This window comes from Aphelocoma coerulescens, chromosome 28, assembly GCF_041296385.1.
Source record: "Aphelocoma coerulescens isolate FSJ_1873_10779 chromosome 28, UR_Acoe_1.0, whole genome shotgun sequence".
NCBI classification, from domain to species: Eukaryota; Metazoa; Chordata; class Aves; order Passeriformes; family Corvidae; genus Aphelocoma; species Aphelocoma coerulescens.
This window is the reverse complement of record NC_091041.1, coordinates 1,367,605-1,395,412: the sequence shown is the minus strand read 5'-3', so window position 1 is coordinate 1,395,412 and position 27,808 is coordinate 1,367,605. Positions and strand designations below refer to the sequence as shown.

At 42.6% G+C, this 27,808-nt stretch overlaps 3 protein-coding genes across 4 annotated transcripts in view; 1 reads left to right on the top strand and 2 right to left on the bottom strand.

Annotated features, from left to right (window-relative positions):
• Positions 1–175: 175 nt before the first annotated feature.
• Positions 176–3,008, bottom strand: LOC138099703 (kelch-like protein 24). The gene is given in 4 exon segments (XM_068997131.1): positions 176–650; positions 869–1,280; positions 2,017–2,217; positions 2,220–3,008. Coding segments are annotated over 4 exon segments (1,641 nt in total). The 5' UTR covers positions 2,935–3,008; the 3' UTR covers positions 176–337.
• Positions 3,009–4,823: 1,815 nt separating this feature from the next.
• On the bottom strand, positions 4,824–9,955 carry LOC138099855 (U6 snRNA-associated Sm-like protein LSm7). The gene is made up of 4 exons (XM_068997430.1): positions 9,858–9,955; positions 9,557–9,647; positions 8,267–8,338; positions 4,824–5,891 (listed from the first exon to the last, which is right to left on the bottom strand). Exons 1-4 carry the CDS (start codon positions 9,897–9,899, stop codon positions 5,749–5,751), a joined length of 348 nt encoding a protein of 115 aa, XP_068853531.1. The 5' UTR covers positions 9,900–9,955; the 3' UTR covers positions 4,824–5,748.
• A 46-nt stretch (positions 9,956–10,001) lies between these two features.
• Positions 10,002–27,808, top strand: part of LOC138099854 (signal peptide peptidase-like 2B) — a 29,026-nt gene continuing 11,219 nt past the window's right edge. For both annotated transcript variants that reach the window (XM_068997427.1, XM_068997429.1), the window contains exons 1-11: positions 10,002–10,117; positions 18,730–18,849; positions 20,985–21,167; positions 22,378–22,467; positions 22,825–22,964; positions 23,801–23,943; positions 24,786–24,882; positions 25,038–25,154; positions 26,644–26,725; positions 27,525–27,599; positions 27,734–27,796. In XM_068997427.1, the coding sequence (XP_068853528.1) occupies positions 10,061–10,117; positions 18,730–18,849; positions 20,985–21,167; positions 22,378–22,467; positions 22,825–22,964; positions 23,801–23,943; positions 24,786–24,882; positions 25,038–25,154; positions 26,644–26,725; positions 27,525–27,599; positions 27,734–27,796 (1,167 nt within the window). In that variant the 5' untranslated portion in view covers positions 10,002–10,060. The remainder of the gene's footprint in view (positions 10,118–18,729; positions 18,850–20,984; positions 21,168–22,377; positions 22,468–22,824; positions 22,965–23,800; positions 23,944–24,785; positions 24,883–25,037; positions 25,155–26,643; positions 26,726–27,524; positions 27,600–27,733; positions 27,797–27,808) is intronic.

Genomic DNA, 27,808 nt, shown 5'->3' with positions numbered 1-27,808 from the left:
TTTAGATCCTACAATACTTTCTAACACTGCTGCAGTGATTTTCCTGTTCATTCCAGCTGTTCAAAGAACAGAGAGCCACAGAGGTTAAAGGTCAGAACAGCCCTTTATTGAGCATGAACCCTAAGGAATTTATGTACCATAACAATACCATCACCATTTTCAATAATGACTTGCAGCCTTTGTGTAAACAAAGTTTTCACTGGCTTTTGCTTCAAGTTCATTTGTCAAGTAGAAAAAAAAAAGTAAAATTACAAAGGAACAAAAATTTTAAAACGTCACAGGCCAAAGTTGATGCAATCTAACTCCCTTCAGCTGTAAAGCACATGATCTTTCACTCTCATGCCCATGTATCAAATCTTCGCACAGAGACACAGCCATGAATAGGAAGGGGGCAAGGGAGTTTGTTATCTATGACCTGGCACATGTCAAGGTAGGGATCAAAGAGGACTACAGTGGGGAGGGCACTGTTTCCCTTCCTCTGTCCAAGGAGATAAATTTGTCCATTCACGGTGCTGCATCCCATGAAGAACTTCTGGGTTAAGCATTCCTCATTCACCTGGGTCCATTCATCTGTCTCCACATCAAATCGAAAAGCTCCCCCTCCTACAGTGTACAGAGCCCCATTCAGGGACGTGATGCAGAGGTCATACCTGAGAGGGAAGAAACCCTTGATCAGAATCAACAGGAAGATTTGGCCCCTGAAATATTCAGGGTGACCTTGGTCCTCAAATCAGAAGTCCTGTTTAAACAGAGAATCACAGAAGTGTTGCAGGGACAGGACTTCTGGATTTCTACAGAAATCTTCTTGGAGCAGGACCAACACTAAAACCTTTCATCTTCTGCCAGGTCCCAGAATATTATTTCATACCTTGGAAGAGGGGAGAATGAGATGACATCCCAGCTGTCTGTCTCTGTGTTCAGCCTTTGCACTCCATCATACACATGTCCATTCTCATCCAGGCCACAGACCACATAGATCCTGGCTCCCACACTGACCGCATCACCTCTCTCCACAGGCTGAGCCATAGGACTCATGCTTTCCCACTCCGACTCCGTCAAAGCCATGCGCTCCACTGCTGGGATTATCCCTTCATCTGTGCTCCCTCCAAGAACATACAGGTAGAGCCCTACTCCTACTGCACAGTGGCTATTGCGGGACTTCTTCATGGCTGGCCCTTCCAGCCAGCAATTGTCCAAGCAGTTGTAGATGAGCACCCAATCCACACTGTACCACACAAACTCATCCCGGAAATATCCTCCTGTCACAAAAAGGAAGCTCCCTGGGAAGACAGCAAAGAAAATATTAGTCACATGAAGGCTAAAAATTGCTACTGAGAGCTGGGATTCTCCTTTTTCCCTGGGCTGTACTGATAAGGTGCAAGATGAGGAGAGAAAAATCACTGCTCTGTCAATCAGTTTGCAGTATTTAATTCCTCATCCACACAGATACACTACGCCTACAGTATGCAGCCAGTCTCTCCAAACCTGCTCCCATTTTTGAACAGAATCATGGAAACACTGGTTGGAAAGAACCTCAGGGATCTCACTTCCAAACTCCTACCAGTAATGGGACTATTACCAACACTAATACAAGAAGCCATAGTATTGAGCTAGCTTGAAAGTCTCCAAGCATGAAGATTTCCCAACATCTATGGATAAGCTTAATGTAATGGCAACTATTAATGAGAAGTCACCTGTCATCTGTCTAAACCACTACAAAAGAGAAGGCCAAAAAAATATACTGCTTAAAACCAAGTCCTTAGACTAATTCCAGATAAAGCTACTGCAAGGAGCTCAACAGACTGCATAGTTTCTGCTATATGAGAAGAAATAGTGTTGTCTAGCATTCTCCCAGGACTAAGGAAAACAAAACCATTCTTTGAACAGATATGAACACTAATGTGAATGAAGTTTTAGCAATGCTGTGCACAATTTTACAGCAACAGCTGGACTCCCTGCATTTGGGACTCTCAACTTCTGTTTGCATTTGCTCAGTCTCCCTTATCTGTAAGTTACCTACTGCTGCCACTGCATACTGGGTGAGGTTCCTGCGCTGCAGTGGAGAGCAAGCCTGCCAGGTCCCTGTTTTAGGCTGAAAGAGAAATAATTCTTGCTGTTCCTTGTCATGCTTTCCTCCCAGGACATATAAGGTATCATAGCTCCGACCAGCATAAGGACACAGTTTCGGATTTTGCCAGCTGGGTGGAGGACAGCTAACTTCTTTATTAGTCTGGAAAAGATATCTGTCTCTCCAGCACGCCTGCTGCGTTTCACCAAGATATCGAGGAAGGACAGACTCAAAAAAGTGACCCTGACTTCGCCCACCAAATCCATAAATTCTTCCTCTCTTGTTGCCGGGTCCTCCGTTATCCAAATCATAATACTGTCAAAAACCACATCCTCTCTTGAAACGAAGAGGTCATCACTTTTCAGGAGCTGCATCAACATTTCCTTGGGTAGTGCCTTAAATTCCTCCTGGCATATCACATCTCCCCAGTGAGTGAGAGCCACATTCATAGCAGACACATACAACTCTGTAAAGGCAAATTGCTGTGAGTAAGTCATCAGGCCCAGGCAGTTGGAAATATGCAGTTCTCTCTCCAGAAACTTCTCACACAACAGTTTCACCCTGTCAAACTGAAAAAAATCAGCTGTTTCCAGTAAGCTGGTTACATTTTCTTGACCTATGAGCACTTGGGCTGTGCGAGTGAACTCAAGTAGCGCCTGAAAAGGCGCTGCATCGATCCCTTTGATCACTATGTGCTCTTCAGAGCTCTCTCTTGCTCCTCCAAAAAACATGGCTTCAAAATATCGACTGTGTACTGAAAGCACCCTACGGCTGACCTGGAAGAGTCTCTCTCCAACCTCAAGAACTGTGTCTGCAATCATTTCTGTCTGAGGTCCCAGCTCCTGTGGCTCTTGTGCAGGCTCCATGCTTGTAGACTGCCAGGCAGTTAATTTTAACTCAGTCTTATGCTGCCCTTACCCATGTGAGATCTCTGGAAACATTATCCCCCAAGCTAGGATAAATCTGAGATAAGCCAATCTTGTCCTAAAAATAGAATGTTTTCTACTCTCCTGCTTTGCTCTTCTGTCTTTCCTGTTGCTTTCTGAACAGCAATAGCAGAACTGCTGTATAACCAAAAAAATGTAGATTTGACTGGTATCTACTTTTACCAGGTAAGGCCACAGCAAATTAGGGGAGCTGTTGCCCAAGCAAAGACCCTGGGGTAGAAAGAAAAAACAGGAGAAACAACACCAAAGCTTCCTAAGCACTGGGTAAATACCGAGAAGTATTGGTATTTACTGAACCCATTTGGAAAAAAGACACCATTACCTCATCTTTCATTAGTTCAAATTTAATCAAATACCAAAGTGATTACAGTTTTTATTATGTATCTAACTTTATACTTTAGTAAGAGAGAAGAGGAAGGAGTAAGCCCCCATTCAAACCCAGATGGCTTTATGTGTTCAGTCATCTTCAATCTGAACGCACTAAATAAATACAGATGTAGGACAAGCAACAGCTCACTGATGCCACAGTGAATTTTTCCAGAGCTATTAAGTGAAGAGATTTGCATAGTGACCTTGAAGTAGAGCCCCTTACCCAAAGAGCCCATACCAGCAAGACTCCCAGTTCTTGGCAGAGCTCAGCAAACAGAAACTGTGCCAGTGCCTCACCACCCCCATCATAAAAACTTTCTTCCTGGAAAGTCTGGATCACCGCTCTTTTAGTTTAAACCATTATCCCATGTCCTATCACAACCCCTTGTTCCTATCCTGCTAAAATGTCTGCCCCCTATCATTTTCATGTTCTTCTTTTCAGGTACTTGACTCCCAAGTCTAACCCTGAAGTCTGCACTACAGAAAAGGAGAGCCATGCAGCTCACAATAAAGACCAAGCAACCAATCAGCTGAGCAGGAAATGCTGGGAACATGCCCCTCTCCAGAGCTTACACACTTGACCCATGGCTTCAGGCAGATCTCCCTCCACTGAGAGCCCAGAATCCACCCCAGAGAGCTGTTTCTGATGCTACACTTAGAGTGCAAAGATAATGCAGTATGTTACTGGCATCAACACCAGCAATCTTTATCCCACCTAAAGAACAGTTCAAGACTCTGCTCAGGCTGACTCCAAGCAAATGCTACTCCTCACATTCTAAATAAGGACTCTCTTTGGAATTGTGCAGTTGCATGAACAAGTTTTGTAGCATTAGAAAAAAAACTAAATTGTGAGGAGCACTACTTTATAGACAGCTCTGTGAGCCCCCTGATTAAAATCCAGAAGCATCCAAGTTCACAAAGGCAATACATCACACAAGACACCTGGTCCCTAGTTTCAGAGCCTCCTGGAAAAGCCAGATTCACTGAACTGAAATTTAGTCTAAGCTTCCATCCCTTTCAGAGCTGACCTATGAAAGGTTATGCACGGGAGAACAGTGCTGTGGCCAAAATAACCAATACAACCTGTACTTGCCACATGTTCTTGCCAACCTTCAGGAACAAAACTGCTGCTGCCAGCAGAACAATTCACTCTGCCACAGCCTCCTCATAAAGAGTCCTCTATAAAGGCAAAAACAGGTGGCAAAAGCAGGTCACATACAGGCTGCAGGTACATACCTCAATCGGGCAGTCTTTGAAACTCTTCAGAAGTGGAACCAGATGCTCTCAGGCCTTTCCCATTGATTCCCTGTCTGAAGCATGCTCTGGTCCCTCCTGATCCTGCAGTGCTTATGCACCTCCTGAACTAACTTAATTTAGTTTTACGGCTGGAGAACTGTAACATCAGCTGTTTTGCACTTTTACAGACTAAAAACCAGACATTTAGAAACAGATTAATTTGTCTTTATTCACTCAAAACTCCTCAAATCTTGCATTTTCTGCAGTATAAAAGAAATAAAAATGTTTACTTACAAATCAAGTTATAGCAAGCAGAACCACAAGTGGATAGCTACAATATAAAAATATGCAGTATTTCCAGACACTGCCTACAAGTGAACAAACATTAGGATATTAAATATTCTTCCCCTAAAATTCCAAGTATCAAATAGATACCTCCATAAGGTTCAAGTCACTCAACCAAGATCAACCACAAGTTAGATCAGTGCTCCTGTAGAAAATGTGTGAGCCTGCTGATACACAGATTACAGCCCACCAGATCTGGAACAAGTGCTGGAAAAGACCTTCTTGGCTACATTCCTTGTAAAGGTGAGGACACTACACAAGGAAGTAATTTTCCTGCACAAAAGAGACTGAACTCAACAGCAGAAGACTACAACATAATGTTTCCCCAGCTGAGTGCTGATATCTAAGAGGAAGAAAAACATGTTCTACTGTATTTAGGCTTTAGACTAATTCAGATTAAATACATTTTAATGTATTTAAAAATGGAAAAAATATAACCAATATTCAGGGCATTCTTAACTAATTTTATGGGGTTGTTTCAAAACTCACAAGATCAAGAAGGTCTCAGACAATTCATGACAATATGTTCTCTCCTGTCAGCTCTAAACAATGTAGTTACACACTTATTTGGGGGTGGGAGGAAAACAAGAACGTACTTCTTACATTCCCCATCCTCTCATCATTTATGAAAGCCACAAAAATAAAAGTTGACTTTTTTTCACACTATCAAATACACATTCAAACGCCCCCTCCTCCCCCCAAACCAGGAAGCTTCTCATACACTGACAGTTCTCTCCAATGACTTGCACCCCTGAAGTTTTCAGAGACAATCCAAAGAAAGCATTAGCCATCTTGCTGCTGAATGAAAGGGTTTGGAATAGCTTCCATTCCATCCTGTGGACAAATCAGAACCACAGAAGTCCCTCTGCAAACCACAAGTCCCAGCTGACGTGTGTCTTCTGTTAATTTGAATTGATCATCTGGATCTAAAAAGCAGAGATCCACGGTTAGAACAGAAAAGTAAGAAAAAGAAACCAAATTCCATCAACTGCAAAAGGCACAGACATGCATGTTCTTTCCTGGAATAACTGCTTTGTTTTATGAACACATGAACTATACAGGTGATGCAGCAGTGACATCTGATGTTTTCAAGACCTTCCTGACAGTGAGCAATACAGTTTGTATGCAACAAAAAGCAGAACACATTTATTAAAGAATTCAAAGGCCCTTTCATTCATCTAACCAGTAGTATACATGCAAGTGATTAAAAAAAAGCTCTTGATTCCATTTCAAATGTCATTACAGACAAACACTTGGGGATCAATGTCAATCAGAAAAAGACCCTGACTTGTAAATGCACTAGGGAAGAGAGCACCGGTCCATTCCCAGACCAGGCCAAACAGGGCTGAATCAGGACAGACAAACACTTACAAATCAGCCAGTTCTATCTTCCATGAGATCGCTCTGTATTCAATAAAAATGAACACCACATTTTAAAACTCCCTTTTAAAGAGAACTCAATGCTTCAGGTATTTCCTTTTAAGGAGGTAAGAGAATACTCTCCAAAAACACTGTCCTATCAAATGGTACATTTTGTTTCAGAGAGGAGAAAGAGACACACTGCTTTAGTCAAGCTTTAGAAGACAAGAGTGGCCAGTAAGATAACTAGAGAGGAGCTCAAACAAGGACTACCAACAATGTTCTATCACAGGGAATGTGCTTAATCTAACTTCTGCTGTAGAATCATAGAATGGTTTGTAGGGGAAAGGACCTTTAAAGGTCATCTAGTACAGCCCCCCAGCAATGAGCACAGACATCTTTAATTAGCCCCAGTTGCTCGGAGTCCCACCTTTGAATGCTCCCAAGGATGGGGCACATACTACCTCTCCAAGCAACTTGTCCCAGTGTTTTTATCATGATCATTATAAAAAAAAACCCCTTCCTTATATCTAAATCAACCCTATTTCAGTTTAAACCCATTACCACTTGCCCTGTCACAACAGGGCCTGCTGAAGCATTCATCCTGTCATTTTCCTTTATGTCCCTTTAAAGTACTGAAAGACCACAATAACATCTCGTAAGAGCCTTCTCCTCTCCAGGTGAACATCCCCAGCTCTCCCAGCCTGGCTCCAGAGGAGAGGGGCCCCAGCCCTTGAAGCATCTCCATGGCCTCCTCTGGACTCACTCCAGCAGCTCCACGTCTGTCTGATGTTGTTCCCCAGGACTGGAGGCAGCTCTGCAGGTGGGGTCTCACCTGAGGGAGGCAGAGGAGCAGAATCCCCTCCCTGGGATGAAACCCCCATCCCTGCTAGGCATGCAGCCCAGGATACAGCTGGCTTTGTGAGCTGCAAGCACATTGTCCAGCCTCTCATCCACTGGCATGTCCAAGTCTCAGCAGGGCTGCTCTCCATCTGTTCATCCCCCAGCCTGCATTTATACCAGGGATTGTCCCAAACCAGGAGCAGGACCTTGTACTTGGGTCTTGTTGAATCTCATGAGGTTCCTGTGGGCCCACGTCAAAAACTTCTCCAGGTTCCCCTGGAGGGCCCTGTCCTTCAGGTGTGTCACCTGCAGACTGAAGGTGAACTTGATCCCATTATCTATGTCACTGATGACCACTAAACAGTACTGGTCCCCACAGAGATCTCTGAGGGACACCCCTTGTCACTGATGTTCATGATGACATTAAGCCATTGACTCTGGACCATCCAACCAATTCCACATTCACCAAACAGTCCACCCATCAATCCATCTCTTTTCAATTCAGAGAGAGGGATGTTGTGAGGGACTATATCAAAGGCTTTACAGAAGTACAGATAAAAGACATCTGTAATCCCTTTCCTTGTCCACTGATGGAGTCACTCCATCATAGAAGGCCACTGGGTTGGTCAGACAGGATTTTCCCTTGGTAAAGCTGGTAAAGCTATGGTGGATGTCTCAATTCACCTCCCTGTCCTCCATATCCCTTAGCAGACCTCCAGGGAAGATCTGTTCCATGATCTTCCCAAGCACAAGAGGTGAGGCTGACAGGACAGTAGTTCCCAGGCTCCTTTCTACCCTTTTGAAAAATGGGTTCAATGTTTCCCTCTTTCCCATCATCTGACTGCTATCACTTTTTAAATGTTTTAGAGTAGCCTGGGAACTACATCGGCCAATTCCCTCAGGACGTTCGGATGCACATTGTCAGGTCCCATAGACCTGTCACCCCATCTCTTTCTTTACAACATAGTTATCCCAAGCACGCTGCAATTTGGGTGATGTTAATCTACAGTTTCTGCTTATTCACTCACAGAGCTGTAAGATTTCTGTTAAGAAAACCACTCAGGGAGGGGAAGCTTTCCAAAGGCTGTATGTTGCTTACCTCGCATATACTCAATGGTGCCATCCAGCACAAGGTTCAGAAGAGGGTCAAATCCTTTCAAGACACCACTTGCTGTTGAAGACCACACAGAAAACAATGATTAGGACCAAAATAAGGTATACAGCAACATAAGACTGCATGAAAGGTACATTCAGTTCTCCAGCGCTGTTCCCTCCTTCAGGCAAGACCAAGCAAATGAGACCAGAGATACTAAAGAGTGTCCTCTTTCTCAACGGCAAGTACACAAAAGCTGGTCTACATTGTGCCAATTAAAACTTACAGACTTTTCAATCAATTCTTCAAAATGTTCTTCAAGACACTGACATTTCTGCTTTCAGCCAATTTCAAGGGCATTTTAATAATCTTTCTGCATAACAAGTCAGTACAAGTCACGCAAAAAAAAAAAAAAAAAAAAAAAAAAAAGCAACCCCAAAACGGAATACATATCCTAAATGAAAGGTTATGGTTAAAAATTAAGCAAGACCATATTTTAAGTTCTTTCCTCAGAAACACCATATTCCAGCTGCCCTCCTTGCACATCATCTCTTTAGCTTAAGCACTGCATCACGGGAAGGCACTACAGATGAACCAGCACTTTGTCCTAATGCAGGACATGATTCCACAAGACTAGTCACTAAATATATCACGAAATTACACAGAGCGACTTCCCAGTTTGAAAAATACACTTATCAGTAAGGAGTGCAGGAGTCCAAGTAACTTCCAAACCCTCATAAGCATTAGGTCCCAGTGGAGGTTTAAAATGCAGCACATGGTTAACTCAGACAAACAAGAGCCGGCGGGTGGCACCAACCGCATTGGGATTATCTTCCCAGCTGGGAAGGGACGGAGATGGAAAGGCATGGTGGCATATATTACACCGTGAACTCCGGGCATGCTTACCATGCCAAGAGATGAAAGGCACAACAGTTGCATTAATTGTTACATCCATAAATGTTTCTTTGTTGCTTTAAGTGCACCCTTGCATTGCAAAAAAAACAAAAACAAAAGCAAAAAAAACCCAACCCAGCCAAAATAAGGCCCTTCAAGACAACGAATAAAAGCATAGATGAACCATAAAGATAAAAGTGCACCCAGGAGATTAATGGAAAAGTTAAAGAGAAAAGCTTCACAGAGGTAACTGCAACCACTAGTAAGTAACAGCACCCGCTACTCCTCGCCTTCCCTTGAAGGGAAGCAGCGTGAGCAGGAGGGCAAAGCCGACAGGCGCTGGCTGAGGGAAAACGCTGAAAAGCAGAAGAGATTCGTGCTGCAGCCACGCGCCGGGCTCACCTTCCCGCCCGCCCTGGAACTTCACCCGGATGGTCTTGTCGATGTACTTGGAGAGGTCCAAGATGCTCTCCTTCTTCTTCTTCTCCTTATCCTACGGCAGAGCACAGACGGCCCAGTTAAAGCGTGCTCTCCGCGGGGACACAGCCCCGGAGCACTCCTGCGGGATCCCGCGGCGGCGGGACGGGGCACCGGCACCGGCACCGGCACCGGCACCGGCACCGGCACCGGCACCGGCACCGGCACCGGCACCGGCACCGGCACCGGCACGCAGCCACAGAACCCAAGCCACCCCACTCCTCACCGCCATCTTCCCCGCGCCGCCGCCGCCGCCGCCGCTCGCCATTTCATTCGGCGCCGCCAGAAGTGACGTCGCGCCCCGGCGGAGCCCGTTGGCGGCTCGGGGCAGCGGGGCGGGACGTCCGGGGCGGGCTCTGGGTACCCGGTGCGGAAGGGCCCGGCCCGGCCCAGGTCGGAACAAAGCGGCGGCGGCGCGGCGGGCCCGGCATGGCGGCGCGGCCGGCCCGGCTCCGCCTCTGGCTGCTCCTGCATCTGCTGCCGCAGGTCAGTGGCTGTGCCGGGCTGCGCGGGCACCCTGGCTGAGGGCGGAGAGCGGCCCCGGGCGTAGCCGGGCCCGGGCGGGCTGTGCGGTGAGTCCGTGCCCGCAGCCGCCTCCCGCGGGCGGGAGCGGTCCGGGCGCCCGGAGGTGCTGCAGCCGGGGCCCCGCAGCGGGCCGTGGCCGAGCCGTGGCCGCAGGAAGGCAGCGGAACGCATCGGGCTGCCGGCCCTGCCCTCCGTGATTTGGCAGTGTTGATGTATCTGTGGGTTTGGGGCTTTTGGGGACTTTTTTGTTCTTTCCATAGTAAACAGCGTTTTCCTCGTAGTTCTTAAAACCTCGGGTCCCCGTGGGCCCAGCCCAGCATCCGCGCCAGGCAGCCCCGAGGAGGGGAGCCCAGCCGAGCCCCCGGGTCCCATCCCCGCAGGGACGACTCTGGGCTTATCCCGACTGACAGACTCCCTATGAGGAAGGATTCAGCAGAAAAGAAGGGATTTCTGCTGACCCTGACCCTATAGTCTGTCTTGAGTCTTGTACTGTCGTTACTAAAATATTAATTAGTTTTGTGGGATACGTTTCTAAGGGTGTGACGAACTAGGCGTGTAATCCTGATACAGGGGAGAGTGGATTTCTAGCAATTGCATTGCATGGTACATAGCTTTTGCATTTAAAGTGGTGGTTTGTGTTCTGAAAATTTTGAAAGGTCATTTAAACTTCTTGCCTGTTTATTAGGTAATTTGCAGCTATGTCTTCTTGAATATTGTTGATGTAACATCTTAACATGGCACTCTAAGTTTTCCTTCTTCTCCATCTGTCTCCTTACTGATTCCTTGCCAATATTTTTTAGTTACAGAGTGGTCTGGTTGCCAGCTAACTTCTTTATTTCTGCATCATCCTCTTTTTTCATCCATCATCTTTTTCTGCATTGTCTCTTCATTATGCCCTTGCATGCCGTGTGCATTTTGTCATCTCCACTGATGCTTCACAGGGACTGGTAAGCCCCACAAATTAATAAGATGCAAGAACAAGTCAAAGACTGGCATAGAGTCAGTTTGATCCATCAGTTTGGAGAAGGTGAGCACATGTCAGTGCAGAAGGACAGCAGGTGAGATAGTCCACTGGTGGGTACTTGGAGGTCTTGCCTCCAGCTCCATGCACTGCAGCACATTCCTGTCTGTAAGCATTTGGTATATCTGTGTGGTGGAAGTGTTAATGTGCTTGAGTAAGCTTGGGCAGACTGGCCAGGATGCTGAAACAGTCCTGCTGCTGCAGTGAAAAATGGATGTGCTCTGTGCTGCCAATATGTTTCTGTTAGCCAAGCTGGCTTTTTAAAAACCTGCTTGAATACCTTGTATTGTGTATTACTTCTGCATCTCTTGTGCTTGCACTTGTTGGGATGGTTTTGGGTAGTACACCCTCCTTACTGTGAGGCAGAGAGGAGTGCTCTGCTGCACTTGTCCTGTTGTGGTACTCCCATGACTGATGGCTGGAGTTACTCCGGGGGGCAGAGCTGACAGCTGTTGTCAGGAGCTGCTGTGTGCCTTTGCTGTGCACCAGCTGTACTCATTATCAGTGCCTTACTCTTGCCTTAATGGTCATGAGCATATACCTTTGTCTCCCTTCTTGAAACAGGATAATAGAAATTTTTTGTTTGTTTGTTTTCCCTGGAGCAAGAGGAGGTAGTGTCCACATTTGCTTCTATGTTCTGATTTAGGGAGAAGGATCAGCTTGGCTACTGAAGCATGGCTCTTCCAAATCTGGGTCCTCATCTGGGAACACTTAAAGAGGGGTGAGATCTTATAGATCCAAGTACAATCTGCACTCAGATCTTGCTTTGGTATTTGAGTTCTCACATTTCATTTAACTTCCCTGGCATTGTTACCTCTCAGTTGTCCTGTAACAGCAGCAGATACACATGAGCCCTTGGCTAGTGACGAACATAGTAATGTGATCTGCAGTGAGTATGTTGCATCTAGCTCGTCTTCACTATAGCAGCTTTCAGCAGAATATATTGAAATGAAGTGATGGATTTGTGCTTTAAATCAGGGCTCATACTCTATGGTATGGGTCCAAAGAATTGAAAAGACTGAAATTCTGCATTAAGGTTGTGGCTGACAATTTATTCTCCTAGAATTACTGCATTATGAGTATGTAGCTCTCTGCACTGCACAGTGTTTGTTGAAGGAGTGTTTTATTTGTGTGCAGCTTTGCTGCCTGCTGTTGCTGGTCTCCAGATGGATCAGTGCAATTAATGGGAAAGAATGACTCCAGCTCCTGGGAACTCTCACATGGTACTTACTGTAAGAGTAGGATAGCTCATTCGTTCCTTCTTCAAAGAACACAGCTCCCAGTGTCTGTGAAATCCCTCTGAGATTTGGGTGACCAGGTCAGTTAGTAGAGCTACTGAAAGTGGAAAAGGTATATGGGACATCCAGGTGAGTGTGGGGCCAGAGGCAGGGAGGAACAAACAAGGCAGACATTAGGTTGGCTCAGTCACACACAATGAAGTTTCTTGATATATGGGTGAGCTGAATTCTTCATCTCCACCTTCTTCCATCATTTAACTTGCAAGTCCCAGTGCTTGCCTCTGAACTGCATTAATTCACCTAAATAAACTTGCACAGCAAAAAAACTGGGGAGTATTCTGCTCTTTTATGCATTAATCTGTGGAAGGCCCTGATGAGGTTCAGAGCCAACAAGTATGCCCTTCTAATATCACAAACATTAGATTAGCTTGTTTGCCTGTTAAACTCTGCCCTCAGATTTTACATTTCTGTTGTGTGAAAACCTTTTCCAGTTTTGCAGCTTTATAGAAAACACTTCCTTTTGTGTTAATTATACATTACTGTGTGCTTTTTAAGCCATAGGATCAGTAAGAAGCAAGTATTATAATATACCTTATTGTCACAGCAGCTGTTGTTTTTCTGTGTTTGAAAAAGGCTGGACTTGATACCCAAACACTTGGAAAAGAGCCTTTGGGGTTGTAGGAACATTGTATAGGATCTGCACAGGAGAGGACATCTTCTCCTGGGTTAATCTAGGATATGAAGTGGTCTCTAGGATTTAAGATCATCATAAATGTTGCCACCATGCCAGTGCATCAGCAGCACTGCTTTGAACTTTTGTTGTCTCATACTTACTGACATGAATAAAAGCAAAACTGGAAGCATCAAAGTGGATAAGAACAAACTACTTGTGGCTGTTAACAGATTTCAGAACTATGCTTTGATTCTAAGTGATAATAGCTTTGTAAAAATGTCTGTTAATCCACATTATCCACAGATTATATTCTCCACAGAGTTTCTAAAACTCTGTGTTCCCTCTTCTGCTTTTAGCCCTGCTCATATTGCCTTTAATTCATTCCTCTCATGCTTGATTTTTATTTGGCTTTTGGCACACAAATCCACATAGCTTCTAAAATGTTTTGAGCACTTCACATTAGGAACCTTTTACTCCCTTAATATTTCTTTGAAGAACATCCATTAAATAGCTCAGAAAGCAAAATTGTGTGTAAATGTCTCCTGGGTGCCTTTTAGGAATTATTCCTGAGTTCCAGTAACGGTTATCTCCACGGAAATGTAGCAACACACCCTGTACTTACTCTCATTTTAAAGATGTGTGCCATATATCTTATAGATGTAAAACTTCTAACTGTACAGCTTGATTGTTTCCCAAATGCATAAAGCTGTTCAATTACAGGAGTTAGCTCCTGCAAAACTGCCTGAAGATTTTGGAGAGAGTTGTACATGTAATACTCAAAACTAAGATACTCCATGTTTGGTTTGCTTATCTAAGCCCAGTCAGACCATGTACAATAAGCAGGGAACATTCTTTTGTTCTTGTCTTTTGTGTGTGACTGTATTTGCATCTCTGTTGCTTCTTACTCTTGGAAGTCAAATTCAAGGTAATAAGTACGGGTTACTCTTCTAAATTACTTCTTCTGTTGAAAGTAGTTCAGGTGCTATGGTTGGATGCCTGAGATATGAGTTAACAAGTCCACTACGGCAGGGAGTTGGAGTTCTTGTTTCCTCACAGCATATGCACAATAGTGTCTCCCTTTCTCCACAGATATCTTGGAAATTTGCACTGTGCTCAAGTGGCTTTAATCTGCACTGAGCTGATCAGTGTGGCCTCCCGTATCAGCATGCTTCAGGACAAATGTCATTGGTTCTAGAGGATTTAGTTAACACTAATGTTATGAAAAAGGGAAAAAGTTGCTGCATGAATTAACAAAGACCATTTATATGCAGAAGAGCGAAATATAAAGATCTCTACCTCCTATATATTTTTACAATGATGTTTCTTTACTGCTTTGCTGGCATCTTGCAGCAGAATGCCATCATTGCTTCTGAGCACACTGTGTGTGTTAAAGAGCAATTTTACAATGTGAGGGGTGAAACATGGGCACAGGTTGTCCAGAGAGGTGATGGGTGCCCCATCCCTGAAAGTGTTCAAGGCCAGGTTGCACAGGGTTTGGTCTACTTGAAGGTTTCCCAGCCCATTGCCAGGGGTTTGGACAAGGTGACCTTTAAAGGTCCCTTCCAACCCAAACAATTCTGTGATTCTTAAAAGTGTTCCAAAAAACATATTTTTACCACAAGTGTCTCCTAGGGGTGCATGGTAACTTCTGTGTAGTAGTTGAAATAAAGAGGGAGAAATAAGAGTGATGGATTCTTTTAATGGATTTTTGAACAAGCGTGTTAAGATATGACATTGTTGCTGACTCCAGTCATCTTTAGCATCTTGTTCCTCAGCTGCTGCATGAAGAAACAGATGTGTAAGGTGTATTTTTAAGAGTGTAACTGCATAATTATCAAATCACTGGTGTGTTTAGGTTATGAATGTTAAACTAGATGTTGACAAATTCGTTGACAACTTCCTAATTAGTAGCAGCAGTGATTAGGGATATGACATTACATTTCTCTCCAGAACAAAGTTTCATCAGTTCCAGTATGCACAAAGGGATTTCCTTGGGGAAAGCTAAATCAGAGCAATAGAGCAATTAAACATGTCTTCAGTCAATGACTTCAGTTCTGTTTGAGTGCTGGACAGGAGAAAGAGAGAAGGAGGAATGGAAAGGAAGGAGTTGAGTGTGTGGATAGAGAAGAGTATGACACAAAGGGGGATGATAGAAACATGGTGGGGTGTGGGACTTGTTTGTTTGGTTTGAGGAGATTTTGATTGGTTGGTTGGTTTTGGTCTTTTTCAACTTGCTGCTGGTTGTGAACTGATGGTCTGTCCTCGTCCTGTGTCCTGGGGTCACTAATGAATGAGTGTTCCACCAGAAACCAAACGTGTGAGTAGTTCACATGAGAACCAGATCAATTATTGTACATGTTTTGGATGTTGTATGTATGTTTTTAAACAAACTTCCAAGTGCTAAGTGCTAGTAAGGATTAGGGAGTGTCCTCAATAAAATGGAGAAACTTCCCATTACAATAGGAAACAAATGCCCTGGGAACACAAAAATGATAATAGAATCCAGTTACATTAACAATGTTTGTATTCCTAAGGACTGGATTTCCAAATCACTGGGCTGAAATAGTATTTTGAGACAGCTACATTTAATATGTGGTCAATTTTTTCCTGACTATCTAATAGCTTGTATGAAGCTAAAATACACATATGCTTTGCATTTGCTCTCAGCATCATCCTTTTATAATCTGTTACCAGACAGCACTACTTGAACATTGAAATTGCTCTGTAAGAGCACTGTGAGGCTCCAAAGCAGCAACTGAAGATCAGCAAGACTCTCTTTCAAAAAGAAGCATTGATCTGGATTCATATAATTGAATTACATTTTAAAAGTTAGGTTTTGTCCTGCTTTCTGAGCTTTTTTTTTTTATCTTAATGTATTTTTATCTGAAGCATTAAAATCTTTTTGCAGGAGCTGGTCAGATCATAATCTGAAATTGAATTCTTAATGTGTTGATGTTCAAACCTGACCAGATGGTCACAGAATGCATATGAGCAGACTTTGCACTGAGGTGCTGATGTTCAGTATTTTGTATAAAGGAAAGACTTCTTAACTTAGACTTTTTCAGTGAGTGGAGATGGTGCCTGACAGTCCTCCCAGGACAGAGCCTGCAATCCCAGTGTTGCTGCCCTGAGGAGCACAGAAGTGTCCTGTAGAACTTGATGGCTCGTTGTTAAAGTGATGCTCTGTGTGCCTTCTCATTCCAGCGAGGACAAGAGCCTCTTGTCAGAGAGAGAAGCATTGCAAGCATTGCCACTCAGAAATGGCCAGGAGGATTTATTTCAGAGTCCTTAGAACAGTAAGAAGAGACCCCATTGTGTTTCTTCAACCATTTCCAAGATCAGGCAGGATTTACATTTATTTTGTCTCAGTTAATATGAGAATGAAGTCACCACTAATTAGAGTTAAAGAAAACCACCACTAGTGGTAGGGAAGTTGCACGTACTTCCACTGTTCGTTTGTCTTCCTACTTCCTGATTCCCTGGTTAAACATCTACTAGGACTTGGGATACAAGCAGACAACTGTACTTTATTTTGCAGGTTATGTACATGCATACATACATACATACATATATATGTATATATATAGTCTTGTAGGTGATTTTGGTTCAGCTTTTTGGGTGGAAGATGAGGAATATACCTAGTACTCACAAAACTGTGTCACTGTATGCAGGGAAGGGAAGGAGTAGACATTTAAAAAAACAGAGCTCATCATGAAGAATAAGATTTGTGAAAATGTCTGTGTTAAGGAAGCACAAGTACCTACTTGTGATGACCAGTCACCCTATGCAAGCCCCCAGATCTTTCAGTTTTGCTGAGAAATGGCCTGGTACAATCTGACATAACCAAAGTAACAAGGAAATTGCTGTGTTTGCTGTGTGGTTTTGGTTTTTTTTTGCAGGGATGAGAAGCTGAAAATATTTGTGTTAAAATCAGTGCATCTTGCAGTTAGATCTAGTGTGAGCAGTTCACTGAACAAGCAGGTTACATACTGTGTACCACAACTGACATGTCTAAAACTGGTAGATTTGCTGCATGTTACTGCGTGTTACTGCATGTTACTGCATGTTACTATGTTTATTTTTGCTGTAGTCCTTGTTCTCTTTCTCCATGTTACTGCAGGATCTGGGTTCTGTTATCTCAGTTTCCAGGAGTTCTTCAGGAGAATTCTAACATGTACATGATGCAAACAATAGCTAATCTCCTTATAAAAATGAACATGACATTCTGTGGGTATGGAATATCTCTGTTAATCATGTGCCTGGTTGTGACCCCTTCCAACCTCTTGGGCATCTATTCACTGGGTGAGCAGAGTGAGAAACAGAGAAGGCCTTGACACTCTGCACACTGTTCAGCAATAGCTAAAACATTAGTTTGTTGTCAGCATTGTTTTGGGCACAAATCTAAAACACTGCACCATACCAGCTGCAATGAAGAAAATTAACTCCATCCCAGCCAGACCCAGGACAGGCCTTTAATTATAAATCTCAGATTTGTAATCTTCACTATGTATATTGCTGCAGATGTTGGAGTTTTGACAACAGTAATGACTGGTCACTGAAGCAGTGATGAGTAAATGCAGTAGGTAGACTTGGGAGTCAACATGCACTACCTAGGACAGAAGAGCTGCTGCTGCTGTGGGGTCTTGCCACATTTTCAGCAAAGGTATCCAGGGTTGAGTTTTGGAGTGATGTGAATCTAGATTTGATTGTTATTTCAGGCTGTACTTTCAGGAGTTGGTGTCTTATTCACAGAATCATGGAATGATTTGACTGGAAAGGGACCTTAGAGATCATTTAGTTCCAGGCCCATGGCATGGGGTGGGCTAGGCCAGGCTGTTCAAAGCCACATCCAACCTGGCCTTGAACACTTCCAGGCATCCAGGGGCAGTCCACAGGTCAACCTGTGCCAGGGCCTCACCACCCTCACAACCAAGAATTCCTTCCCAATATCCCATCTATTCCTGCCCTCTGGCACTGGGAAGCCATTCCCTGTGTCCTGTCCCTCCAGCCCTTGTCCCCAGTCCCTCTGCAGCTCTCCTGGAGCCCTTTTAGGCCCTGCAAGGGGCTCTGAGCTCTCCCTGGAGCCTTCTCCTCTCCAGGTGAGCACCCCCAGCTCTCCCAGCCTGGCTCCAGAGCAGAGGGGCTCCAGCTCTCAGAGCATCTCTGTGGCCTCCCCTGGAGTGGCTCCAGCAGCTCCATGTCCTCCTGATGTTGGGAGCCCCAGAGCTGAACACAGTACTTGAAGTCTCATATCTGCATAGTTCTGCATTATTCCAGCTTCTTTCCCTTGCTCTGGTTATATACATATGTATACCAGTCTAGTCTGCGTTGTTTGAGGTTGACTTTTTGGTTTTTCGGGGTTTTTTTTTTCCTTTAAAGACATCCAGTGTGGTTTCATTTGATTCTTTTACCAGTTGTGGTGTAGGAGGGAATCTGCCTAATGTATCTGAAGTCTTTCTTTGAAGCATGATGGAAATAATAACAAATTCCACTGTACTCCCTGCACAGATACAGAAACTTTGTAGACTCTCTTGTTTTTCTTTAAAAATACAAAGCAGGCCAGTCAACAGCAAGTTACTCTCATCACTTCTGATATTTTATGTAACCTAAAATTCTTGTGAAATTTTTGTTACATTTTCAGGTTTACTGTGAGTATGGGATGGTACATGTCCTTTCAGAGAAGGGGAGCAGCAAAGGAAAAGACTACTGTATTCTCTTCAACTCTCAGTGGGCCCATTTGCCACATGATCTGGGTAAAGCTGTAAGTACCTAGCTAACCAATGACAAAAGAATGTATAAAAATGCCTTTGTTACAAGGGAACTTCTAATTTCTTACTTCGATTAGTAGAATTTGAAGCAACTGCTTTGTTTGCTCTGCTTAGAAAATATTTTATCTGTTAAGATCTCTCTAGGCAGTGCTAGGATGGCAATATTAATTTTCAGACATTGTGCAGAGGTAATGACTGTTGCTGGTTCAAAACAAAAATCTTCCTTTTCAGTGATGTGATCAATGAAATTAAAATGGCACATACCTGGGCTTGCAAAGGAGTTTTTGTACATCAGCACCATACAAGAAGATACCACATGGCTTTTCTTATATGCTGAACTGTGGCCTTTAGTGTTTTCTCAGTGTCATGTGTAAGATTAAGTAGTCATAAACTGTGTCAAGCTTTTGCTGCATTATCTAAAGCTGTATGAGCTGAAAATTGAGTAAACTCTCCACTCTTTTCTGTGAGAAAAAGTTACTGTCACTGAATGATGAAATCAGCAAATGCACTTTGAATGAGCTACTAATAGGGGAAGATGTAGTTGACTGATACTTGGTTTATTTTATTCAGCCAGTTGAGTGCCCCACATAATTAACAGAGTTCCTTACCAATGTATGGGCAAGTCTCAGTTACTTCTGGTGGGTTTATCACAAGTGTAGATTAGTCCCTAGATTCATCAGTAGTTGCCTCTGCCTTGTATAGACTCAGCTGATAAACTCTTGCACTTGCCCTGACTGTGGAATGTGTAAAGCACATGCATGACTGACTGTAGTATTTATGAGAGCTGGGGACTGTACTGTAGACATCTTGTTTAAATCAGTCTCATAAAAATTCACTAGAGTTGTGTCTCATAGCTCTGCAGGAGCCAATATAGTCTGGAATAGCTTGCACAGACACTTGGGTAGTGTATGCTATATCCCTTGCCTATCCCTGTCTCCTTCCTTGGTTCTTTCCTGCTTTTCCCTTCTTTCACATTCTCGCTCCTCCTCCCTCAGCACTCCAGAAGTACGGTTCATTAACTGAGGTGATGCAGTACACCACTCTGAGCTCACTCTGCATTTGTGTTGTGCTCTGATAGAGGGATAAGCTTACCTGAAACCTGGACAACCAGGAGGCGTGGGTAGGAGCATTTCACTGTCTCTAGAGGTCAGGTTGGAGACAGCAGTTTTTTGAATTAAGGTTGAAGCTACTGACAGCCTGACACTTCCCTTTCCCTCCTAAAACAGTAGAGTCCATTACACAGGTATGGTATATCGTGTACCTGTGGATTTCTAATACAAACTGTTCCATGTGTCATTTTTTCAGGTTAAAACTTTACTTTGACTCTTCTCAAACCTAACAGCTCACCTCAGCAGGGGCTGAGACTTGTTTCTCTTAGCACAGCTGGTTTGTTTGGGAGATAATTGCAGTTTTCAGGTAACTTGCAAATAGAGCTGGGCAAAGATACTGGTGGTTGTTTAGATATTGCAAGGAACAATTTGTGCCAGTGTTATTTCTAAAACCTTGAAGTGTCTTTGGGATGTTCCTGTTGAAACACACCAGATTAGATGTCTTTGGGTCTGAGGAGAGCCAAAACTAAGGAATTTGGGCTTGCAACATCTCTGGATCGCAAGTGGTGAGAGAAGTAGCTTAGAATCCAGTATTCAAGTACTTGGGATGCAGAATCTCAGCTCACTGGACACAGTAGGTTTCAACATGGAAGTTTATTTTTTTTGCCTATGCTTTTGTACTTTTCCCCAGCCTGTGTTTTGGTTTCTAGCTGTTCATACCCTCCATCATCCCAGTCTGCCACTCTGCCGCCCCAAAAAAGATAAAACTTTGCTGTACTCCTCCCACATCCTGGCTGTGTGCATCAAAACAGCAATGATGTTGAAGAAAATAAATGCAAGTGGAGGTTGTATCCCAAATTTTATTACCAGCAGAATTCTGTACAATAAGGTGAAGCAAGGCAGAACCCTACATGATAGAGAAGGCAGCACTGTTTCAGCTTTCGTGTTGCTCTGAGAATACTCTACCACTCCAGTACTGGAAAGTTTTAAATCACTCTTTTGAGACTCTGGCTTCTGCTCTTGACTTCTTCTATCATTTTATGTTATATATATGTATTTAACTAATTTCTTTTTTTCAGTCACTCTTGCAACTGCAGGATCAGACAGCATCTGTTTTGTGTTCTCCTTCTGACGTACCTGATGGAGGATTTAATAATCAAATCCCCATGGTGATGCGAGGAAATTGCACCTTCTATGAGAAAGTGAGGCTTGCTCAGATAAATGGGGCTCGTGGGCTGCTGATTGTTAGTAGAGAGAGACTGGTAAGTTGCTTTTTATCTTTCTATGCTGATGATACTCCTCTGATGCCAGATATTGTCTTTGTGTCCTGGGGTGACGTTATGAAGCCGCTTTATCCCTTACCCACCCTCTCAGTGCCCGAGGACGCTGTGCCTTTAGGATGCACCCAGGCCGAGTGCAGGGCGGTTCAACGGGGGCCCAAGGGCTCGGGGGGTCTGGGCAGGGCTGCTTTTCTGGGTTTCCTTTGTGTTCCAGCTAGCTGGGAAAATGTTCTGTTGGGTTTTTTTTCTTGTTCTTTTTTCCCTTTCCTTCCCCTTGCCTCGCTGCCTCCCTTCCCTCCTCGCGGGTCCGGGCAGCCTGCGGGGGCGGCCCCGGCTGCTCCGAGCCCACGTGTCTGTTCCCTCTCCGGGAATTTGCTGTATTTTGAGGGGCTTTTTAATCCTGTTCTACCCTGGGGTTTTGTTTGTATGTTAAGAAACTGTTTGGTTTGTTTTTCCCACTTTCACTCCTTGTGACCCATTTGTCTTATTGACCAGGAAAAGGGGAGGAACACTCATTCCGGAGTGTTTCCTCCTGAAGTTTTGTCTCAAAAATGGAGACACTTTGGTGCACATTGCTAGTATTTGATGTTCCTCTTTAAAAGAGTGTGTGTGTGTTCCTGCATGTACATACATTGCATGGTTATGTGTGGATCCGAAGGAAGAATGAATGAAACAAGAGGCACTCATTTAAGTAGGAAGAGTCTGCACAGAGCTCATGTGACACTCAAGTTAAGGGCTCAGAATTACCCTTATTCCAAATGAAATGCTAGAGTCAAAGGATGAGGTTGGTGTGTGACTCCATCATACTACCACACTGAATCTAGTGCTCTAGATTCAGCTGGAGCATCAATGGCATGTATTTTGTAAAATTAGTAGTTTTGAAAATAAAATCAGTAGGTTTGAGACCTGGTAAATACTAGAGGCACACATCAGTCGTAAAACTGTGACCCTAATAAGCAAAAGATACTGCTTGAGATTTGGTTGCTGCATTTTGCTGTTACAGTCTTACATTACTTTTGTTTTACTGGGAACAGGCATGTATTTTGACTTTTGAGTGTTTGCTGTCATTAAGTTCCCTTCTAGGATATTTTTCAAATTAGCAGGAACAGAACTTGCACCTTTAACCCTTTCAAAGGAGTAGAAGTATTTGCAGAAATAAATATATTCTTACCTGGTCTGAACTGTCTTTCAGGTTCCTCCTGGAGGTAATAGGAGTCAGTATGAAGAGATTGATATTCCTGTGGCTCTGCTTAGCTATACTGATATGTTAGATATTGGCAAGGTAAACTCGATACTAAAACCTCTCATTTATATTATCTCATGTAAACGAGTCACTGCTCAACAGTATTAAGTCCACCTTAAGAGCTTTGAATATGTAGAGTGTACTCATGAAGATGGTGTTATTGTGTTTTGGGAAAAAAAAATCAAATCTCTTGGAAGGTTATTTCTCATCTTTGGAATAAAATCAAAATACAGCCTGGTGCTGGGAATGAATGTTACTAATAGAAGAGCCAGTAGATGGCTCTTAAGTGTTTATAATAAAGCCTGATTCTGAGGTTGCTTAATGAAAATTAAATAAATGAACCTTTGCTAAGGAGGCTTTTTGGATGCCCTTCATAACTTTAATTTACCTCCACAGAGTTTTGGCAGCTCAGTGAAAGGAGCAATGTACGCACCAAATGAGCCTGTGCTGGACTACAACATGGTGATTATTTTTGTCATGGCTGTGGGGACTGTTGCAATTGGAGGCTACTGGGCAGGAAGCAGAGATGTGAAAAAGTGAGTAATTGAATGGAGTATAGCAGTTTTCCTGTATTTTTCACAGAAAAAAAAGTAGATGGTGTTTATGTAAGGATCACCTGGCAGCTCTGCTAGTGAGGTTAGGAGACTGTAGCCAGAATGGAAAAATGCTGATGTGAAGTTTGAAAGGCCCTGAGCCTTGCATTGGTTTGGTCACTGTAGGAAATCATTAGAGTATAAATAGCATGTAGAGCATTTTAGTATTTTGCCATGTCAAAAGACAAAACATTTGGAAAGCTCAGAAGGAAAATTATTAAGAAATAGGCTTCCTGTTTGGGCTTTTGCAAAAATTCACCACAAAAATACTTTGTAAAAAAATAACAAAATTTGCTTTTACTGGTATAGGGCAAACCAAATTGATTGGATGGCTAACATACGCTGATTTTGTTATCAAATTTTCAATGAAATTTTATTATTACTTTTTGCCAGCAACTGGGGTTGGGAGAAGGAGGTCATTGTGCCACACTTATTTCTAACATTTATTTTGTATACACAACCTGATTTAGGAATTTCTTCTGAAGTCAGCAAATTATTCTGTGTCAGCAAATTATTCTAGTTTTCAGGATTCAGTTGAGTTTTTAGTAAATGAAATAGTGCTCTAGATAAGTTAATGCAGCAGTTACTGGTTTATGCATTGTGTTATAGCTGATGTTCATGCATCTATGGAAAATGTGGTGTTCCACTGACTTGAGTCAAAGCAGGCATTGGTGTTGTGACATGTTTTCAAGCCCTTGTGTTTTTCACTGAAGATTCAGTCTCCTTGTGTATCTTGTTGCAGAAGGAATGAACTGATGGTAGCCATGTTACTCTTTCAGGAGGTACATGAAGCACAAGCGTGATGATGGAGCAGAGAAACACGATGATGAAACAGTGGATGTGACTCCCATAATGATCTGTGTGTTTGTAGTGATGTGCTGCTCAATGCTCGTCCTCCTTTATTTCTTCTATGACCACTTAGGTACTCTTAAGGTTGTATTTATGTTAATACATCTTCAATATCACAAGGCTGCCATCATTTAAAGAACATTTTATTTTGAAAATAATAATCAAACATCTCTCTTCTGTCATGTGTCTTCATCACAAAGTGATTTAAAATACTGTAAGAAAGCTCACTGAGTAGATTTCTAATCCTTCTTTTTGTGAGGTTGGTCGTAAAGCTTCTTGCAAACATTAAAGCCTGCTAAGTAGACACAGACTTAGTATCTTCCACTTTTTATTTTTGTTAAAGGTGTTCTCAGACCTATTCTTTCCTCTCTATTATTGTTCAATTTGAAGTCAAGATCAAGGATCAATTTTTTTATCTTTATAGATGATAATTTTCTATTGATCACTCATCAGATTGACAAAAGACGTGAGAGCCTAATGCACTGGAACTTCCATCTTCACATTTCTGAGGAAGTAGTGAAACATGCATCCCATCTATATTAATTCACTTTGCTACTTAGTGATTTTAATGTTCCCTTATAATGCTCCTGTATACTCATAAAGAGAAGATAAATGCTTTGCCATAGGTTGCCTTTGAAGCTTATGACTTACTTTAAGAAGATTAGGATAGGCATTTTGATTTGTTGAAGTAGGTATTGCATAAAGTACACCTGAGTAAAAGGAACTAGAATTAGATACTTAAAGAGCATGAATCTAATCAATCATTTGAAGTCTCTGAATTTACCTTTCACTGTTGAAATGTAAGCCTTATTTCTCATTTAGTCTTATTGGCTGTCTGTTCTTTATTCAGCCAGGATACAAAAAAAAGCATCTCTTGCCTTATCCTACTTGGACTTAATACTTCTTTTCCCTCAGTCTATGTTATAATAGGAATATTCTGCCTGGCTGCCTCGATTGGTCTTTACAGTTGTCTGTCTCCCTTTGTAAGAAGATTCCCCTTGGGAAAGTGTAGGTATGTGGCAACTTTCAAAATTTTAATTGGGAAACTTAGGTTTTTATACTGTTGGGTAGGTGTGGGGTTTAAAAAGTGGCTTCATGCTTCAAAATGTGATAAAGGAAGAAGGTATCTACATAGACAACTGTAGCTTTGGTGTGTTTCTTTTTCAGAATCCCAGACAACAACTTGCCTTACTTTCACAAGCGTCCCCAGGTCCGGATGTTGCTCTTGGCAGTATTTTGTATCTCTGTCAGTGTAGTCTGGGGAATCTTCAGAAATGAAGATCAGTAAGTATATGTTTTAGTTTCTGTGCTAAAAACTGTAATACGCTTTATAGTGTAAGTAACTGACATCCATAAAAGTCTACATGTATCCAGAATTTAGGAATGACAGGGAAAAAAGTAGAGACACACAGAAATTCACAGTTGTTCCTTATGTACTTCATCTTTTTCTTGTTCATTTAAATTACAGAAAACTGTCTCTTGTTAAGCTTGAATTTCTCTGAGTCCCAGTCAGTATTCTGATCTCTTTGACTTAAGACAGCTTTTCAGAAGTGATATGGAAAGTTGGACACAAGTTGTCTAACTTACTTCTTCATGAGAATAAGAACTGGTAAGATTGTCAGATCTTTAGTTTCTCTCAACTCTCATGTATGAGTCAGTAATTCTCTACGCCCAGTGTTGCTGTGGTACCTAATTGTAGCATGTTCTTACCACTTTTGTTAGAGGTGGATCTTTCATGGACTGTTGTGTTTTGGCTTTTGTTTGGGGTTTTTTACCTCTTACCTCACTCCCAGATATTTCAATTTCCCCATGTGTACAGGATGTGTTCATCTTCTTGGTTCCTCTATCAGGGGCTCAGTATTGGAACTGAAATGCTGGCTTGTGTTTCTGATGATGATACCAGAGATGTCTGACTTGTGCTTTGAATGCATGTTACTGCTTTTGTGGGGTCTGTGTTCCGTGTGGATCATTCAATGACAGAACTCAAATCCAGGAATCAATTCTGAAACACCTTTTAGAGATATAAGTGTCAGACTGAGTAGTACAGAATATAATACAGTATAGAGATGTTCCAACCTGCAATATGTAGGACTAGGAAATCCATTTTCTGCCTCAGAGCTGGAGTGAGCCTGAGTGTCTCCTGCACAAAGCTCCACCAGCAACTGCACAGGTATTGATCCAACAGCATCATCTCTCATTGCACCTAGACCCTAGCAATTTTTGGGAAACCTTATTGTTGTTTGTCTCAGATCCTACTTCTCTTTGACCCTAGCAGTTGAGAGTAAAGCAAAGAGCACTCCTATACTCCACTTGCAAAACACAACTGAAAAACAGGCCCAGCTGTAAATTTGCCTCAGCACACGAGGGTGCACACCTATATGCAGGACAGAGGACCCCAGCACTTCCTATTTTGGTATCCACTGACCTCATTCAGCCAGTTTTCAGTCTACCTCACTGCTCATTCAGCTTGTACTTCATCAGGTTCTCTGTGAGGGTTTTATGGAAGATTGTCAGTGGAAAGCCTTACTGAAGTCTAGATAGACACTATTGCACTCTTCTTCCCTCATCTCCCAGGCACTTCTTTGTGGAAGGTTATCAGGTTGATGAAGAACAGCTTCCAATTTGCAAGTTCATGCTGACAACAATGTCAATTTCAAGCAAGTACTTTGAATAAAGGTGTTTTTTTTTGTCCCAAGCAGGTCCTTAGTGAGGACAAGGCTTGGTCTCCTTTTCCTGCTGTTTCCTGCAAAAATGTTACTCTCCTCTTTTTAAGGTGGGCCTGGGTTCTGCAAGATGCTTTAGGAATTGCTTTCTGTCTTTACATGTTGAAAACAATTCGCCTGCCTACATTTAAGGTATGAAAGTTAAACAGGTGTAAAGAGAAGATGTTTGCATGTATGTGTTTGAACAGAGGAGTCATAATAGAGTATATTGCCTTGGAAATACACTTCTATTCATATGTAGTGTGGAAAAAAGGGATGCAATGAATATAATGTAGACCAATAAATGTCATGTGATTGTTCTGTAGGTTCTGTAGAGTGTTGACTGGTAAATCACACACCAGCCATTTATTTATGGGTTTGGTGTTAGGGTTTTTTTGATGGGGGTTTTTTGTTTGTTTTTGTTTTGATTGGTTTGGGTTTGTTTGTTTAAAATTGACATACAACTAATGCATCAGTCTAATGTTTTTTTCAAATCTTTATGAACTCAGTCAGTATCCTAAGACAAAAATCTGTATTAGTCATTTAGTTGCCTCTTAAGCAGCTCTTCAAACTCCTGTTTGAAATTATCTTCACTTATAAGTTTGTATAGACTGACAGGATATGGGTGTATAGTGTTTCAGGCTATGCCTGGCATCCTCCAGTGCAGAGCTTCTTTGTGTTTCCCAGCAAACTGAATTCGTGCCATTTCCAGATTTTACATGATAAAGAATTTTGGGCACTAACATGTAATTTTGTGTTTAATAATTACTTTCTTTTATATGATGAATGCAAGACCCTATTCCTCAATCTGAAATATTTAGGAATTAGGAAGAATACATGGATGACTTGTTTTAGTCTTTATTAGCTTTTTCTTTCACCTTCTAATTACTGATTCTTAGCTGTTTGCTAATGTATAGTGTGTAAATACCAAATATCTTGTCTCTTCCTTCAGGGTTGTACCTTACTCCTCCTGGTTCTTTTTGTGTATGATGTATTCTTTGTATTTATCACACCGTTTCTAACAAAGGTAAGTAATGTGCTTCTCTATTGCCTGCTGCCCACAGAACAAAGTGTAATGACTTGTTTCTCTGTGTCTTCCTAAATGATCCCAGAGCTGCTGAGTGAAGTGTTAATTTACAATTTTCCTGTTTTTTTCTTTAGACTGGGGAGAGTATAATGGTGGAGGTGGCTGCAGGCCCATCTGATTCTGCCACTCATGAAAAGGTACTGCATGTA

What these genes read in the sequence shown, in the direction of transcription:
- LOC138099855 (XM_068997430.1), bottom strand. Translation starts at nt 9,899, where the DNA reads ATGGCGAGCGGCGGCGGCGGCGGCGGCGCGGGGAAGATGGCG. An exon ending in GTTCCAGGGCGGGCGGGAAG is followed by an intron (nt 8,339 to 9,556) that starts GTGAGCCCGGCG and finishes GGTCTTCAACAG; the next exon opens with CAAGTGGTGTCTTGAAAGGA. An exon ending in CACCATTGAGTATATGCGAG is followed by an intron (nt 5,892 to 8,266) that starts GTAAGCAACATA and finishes TCTGCTTTTTAG; the next exon opens with ATCCAGATGATCAATTCAAA.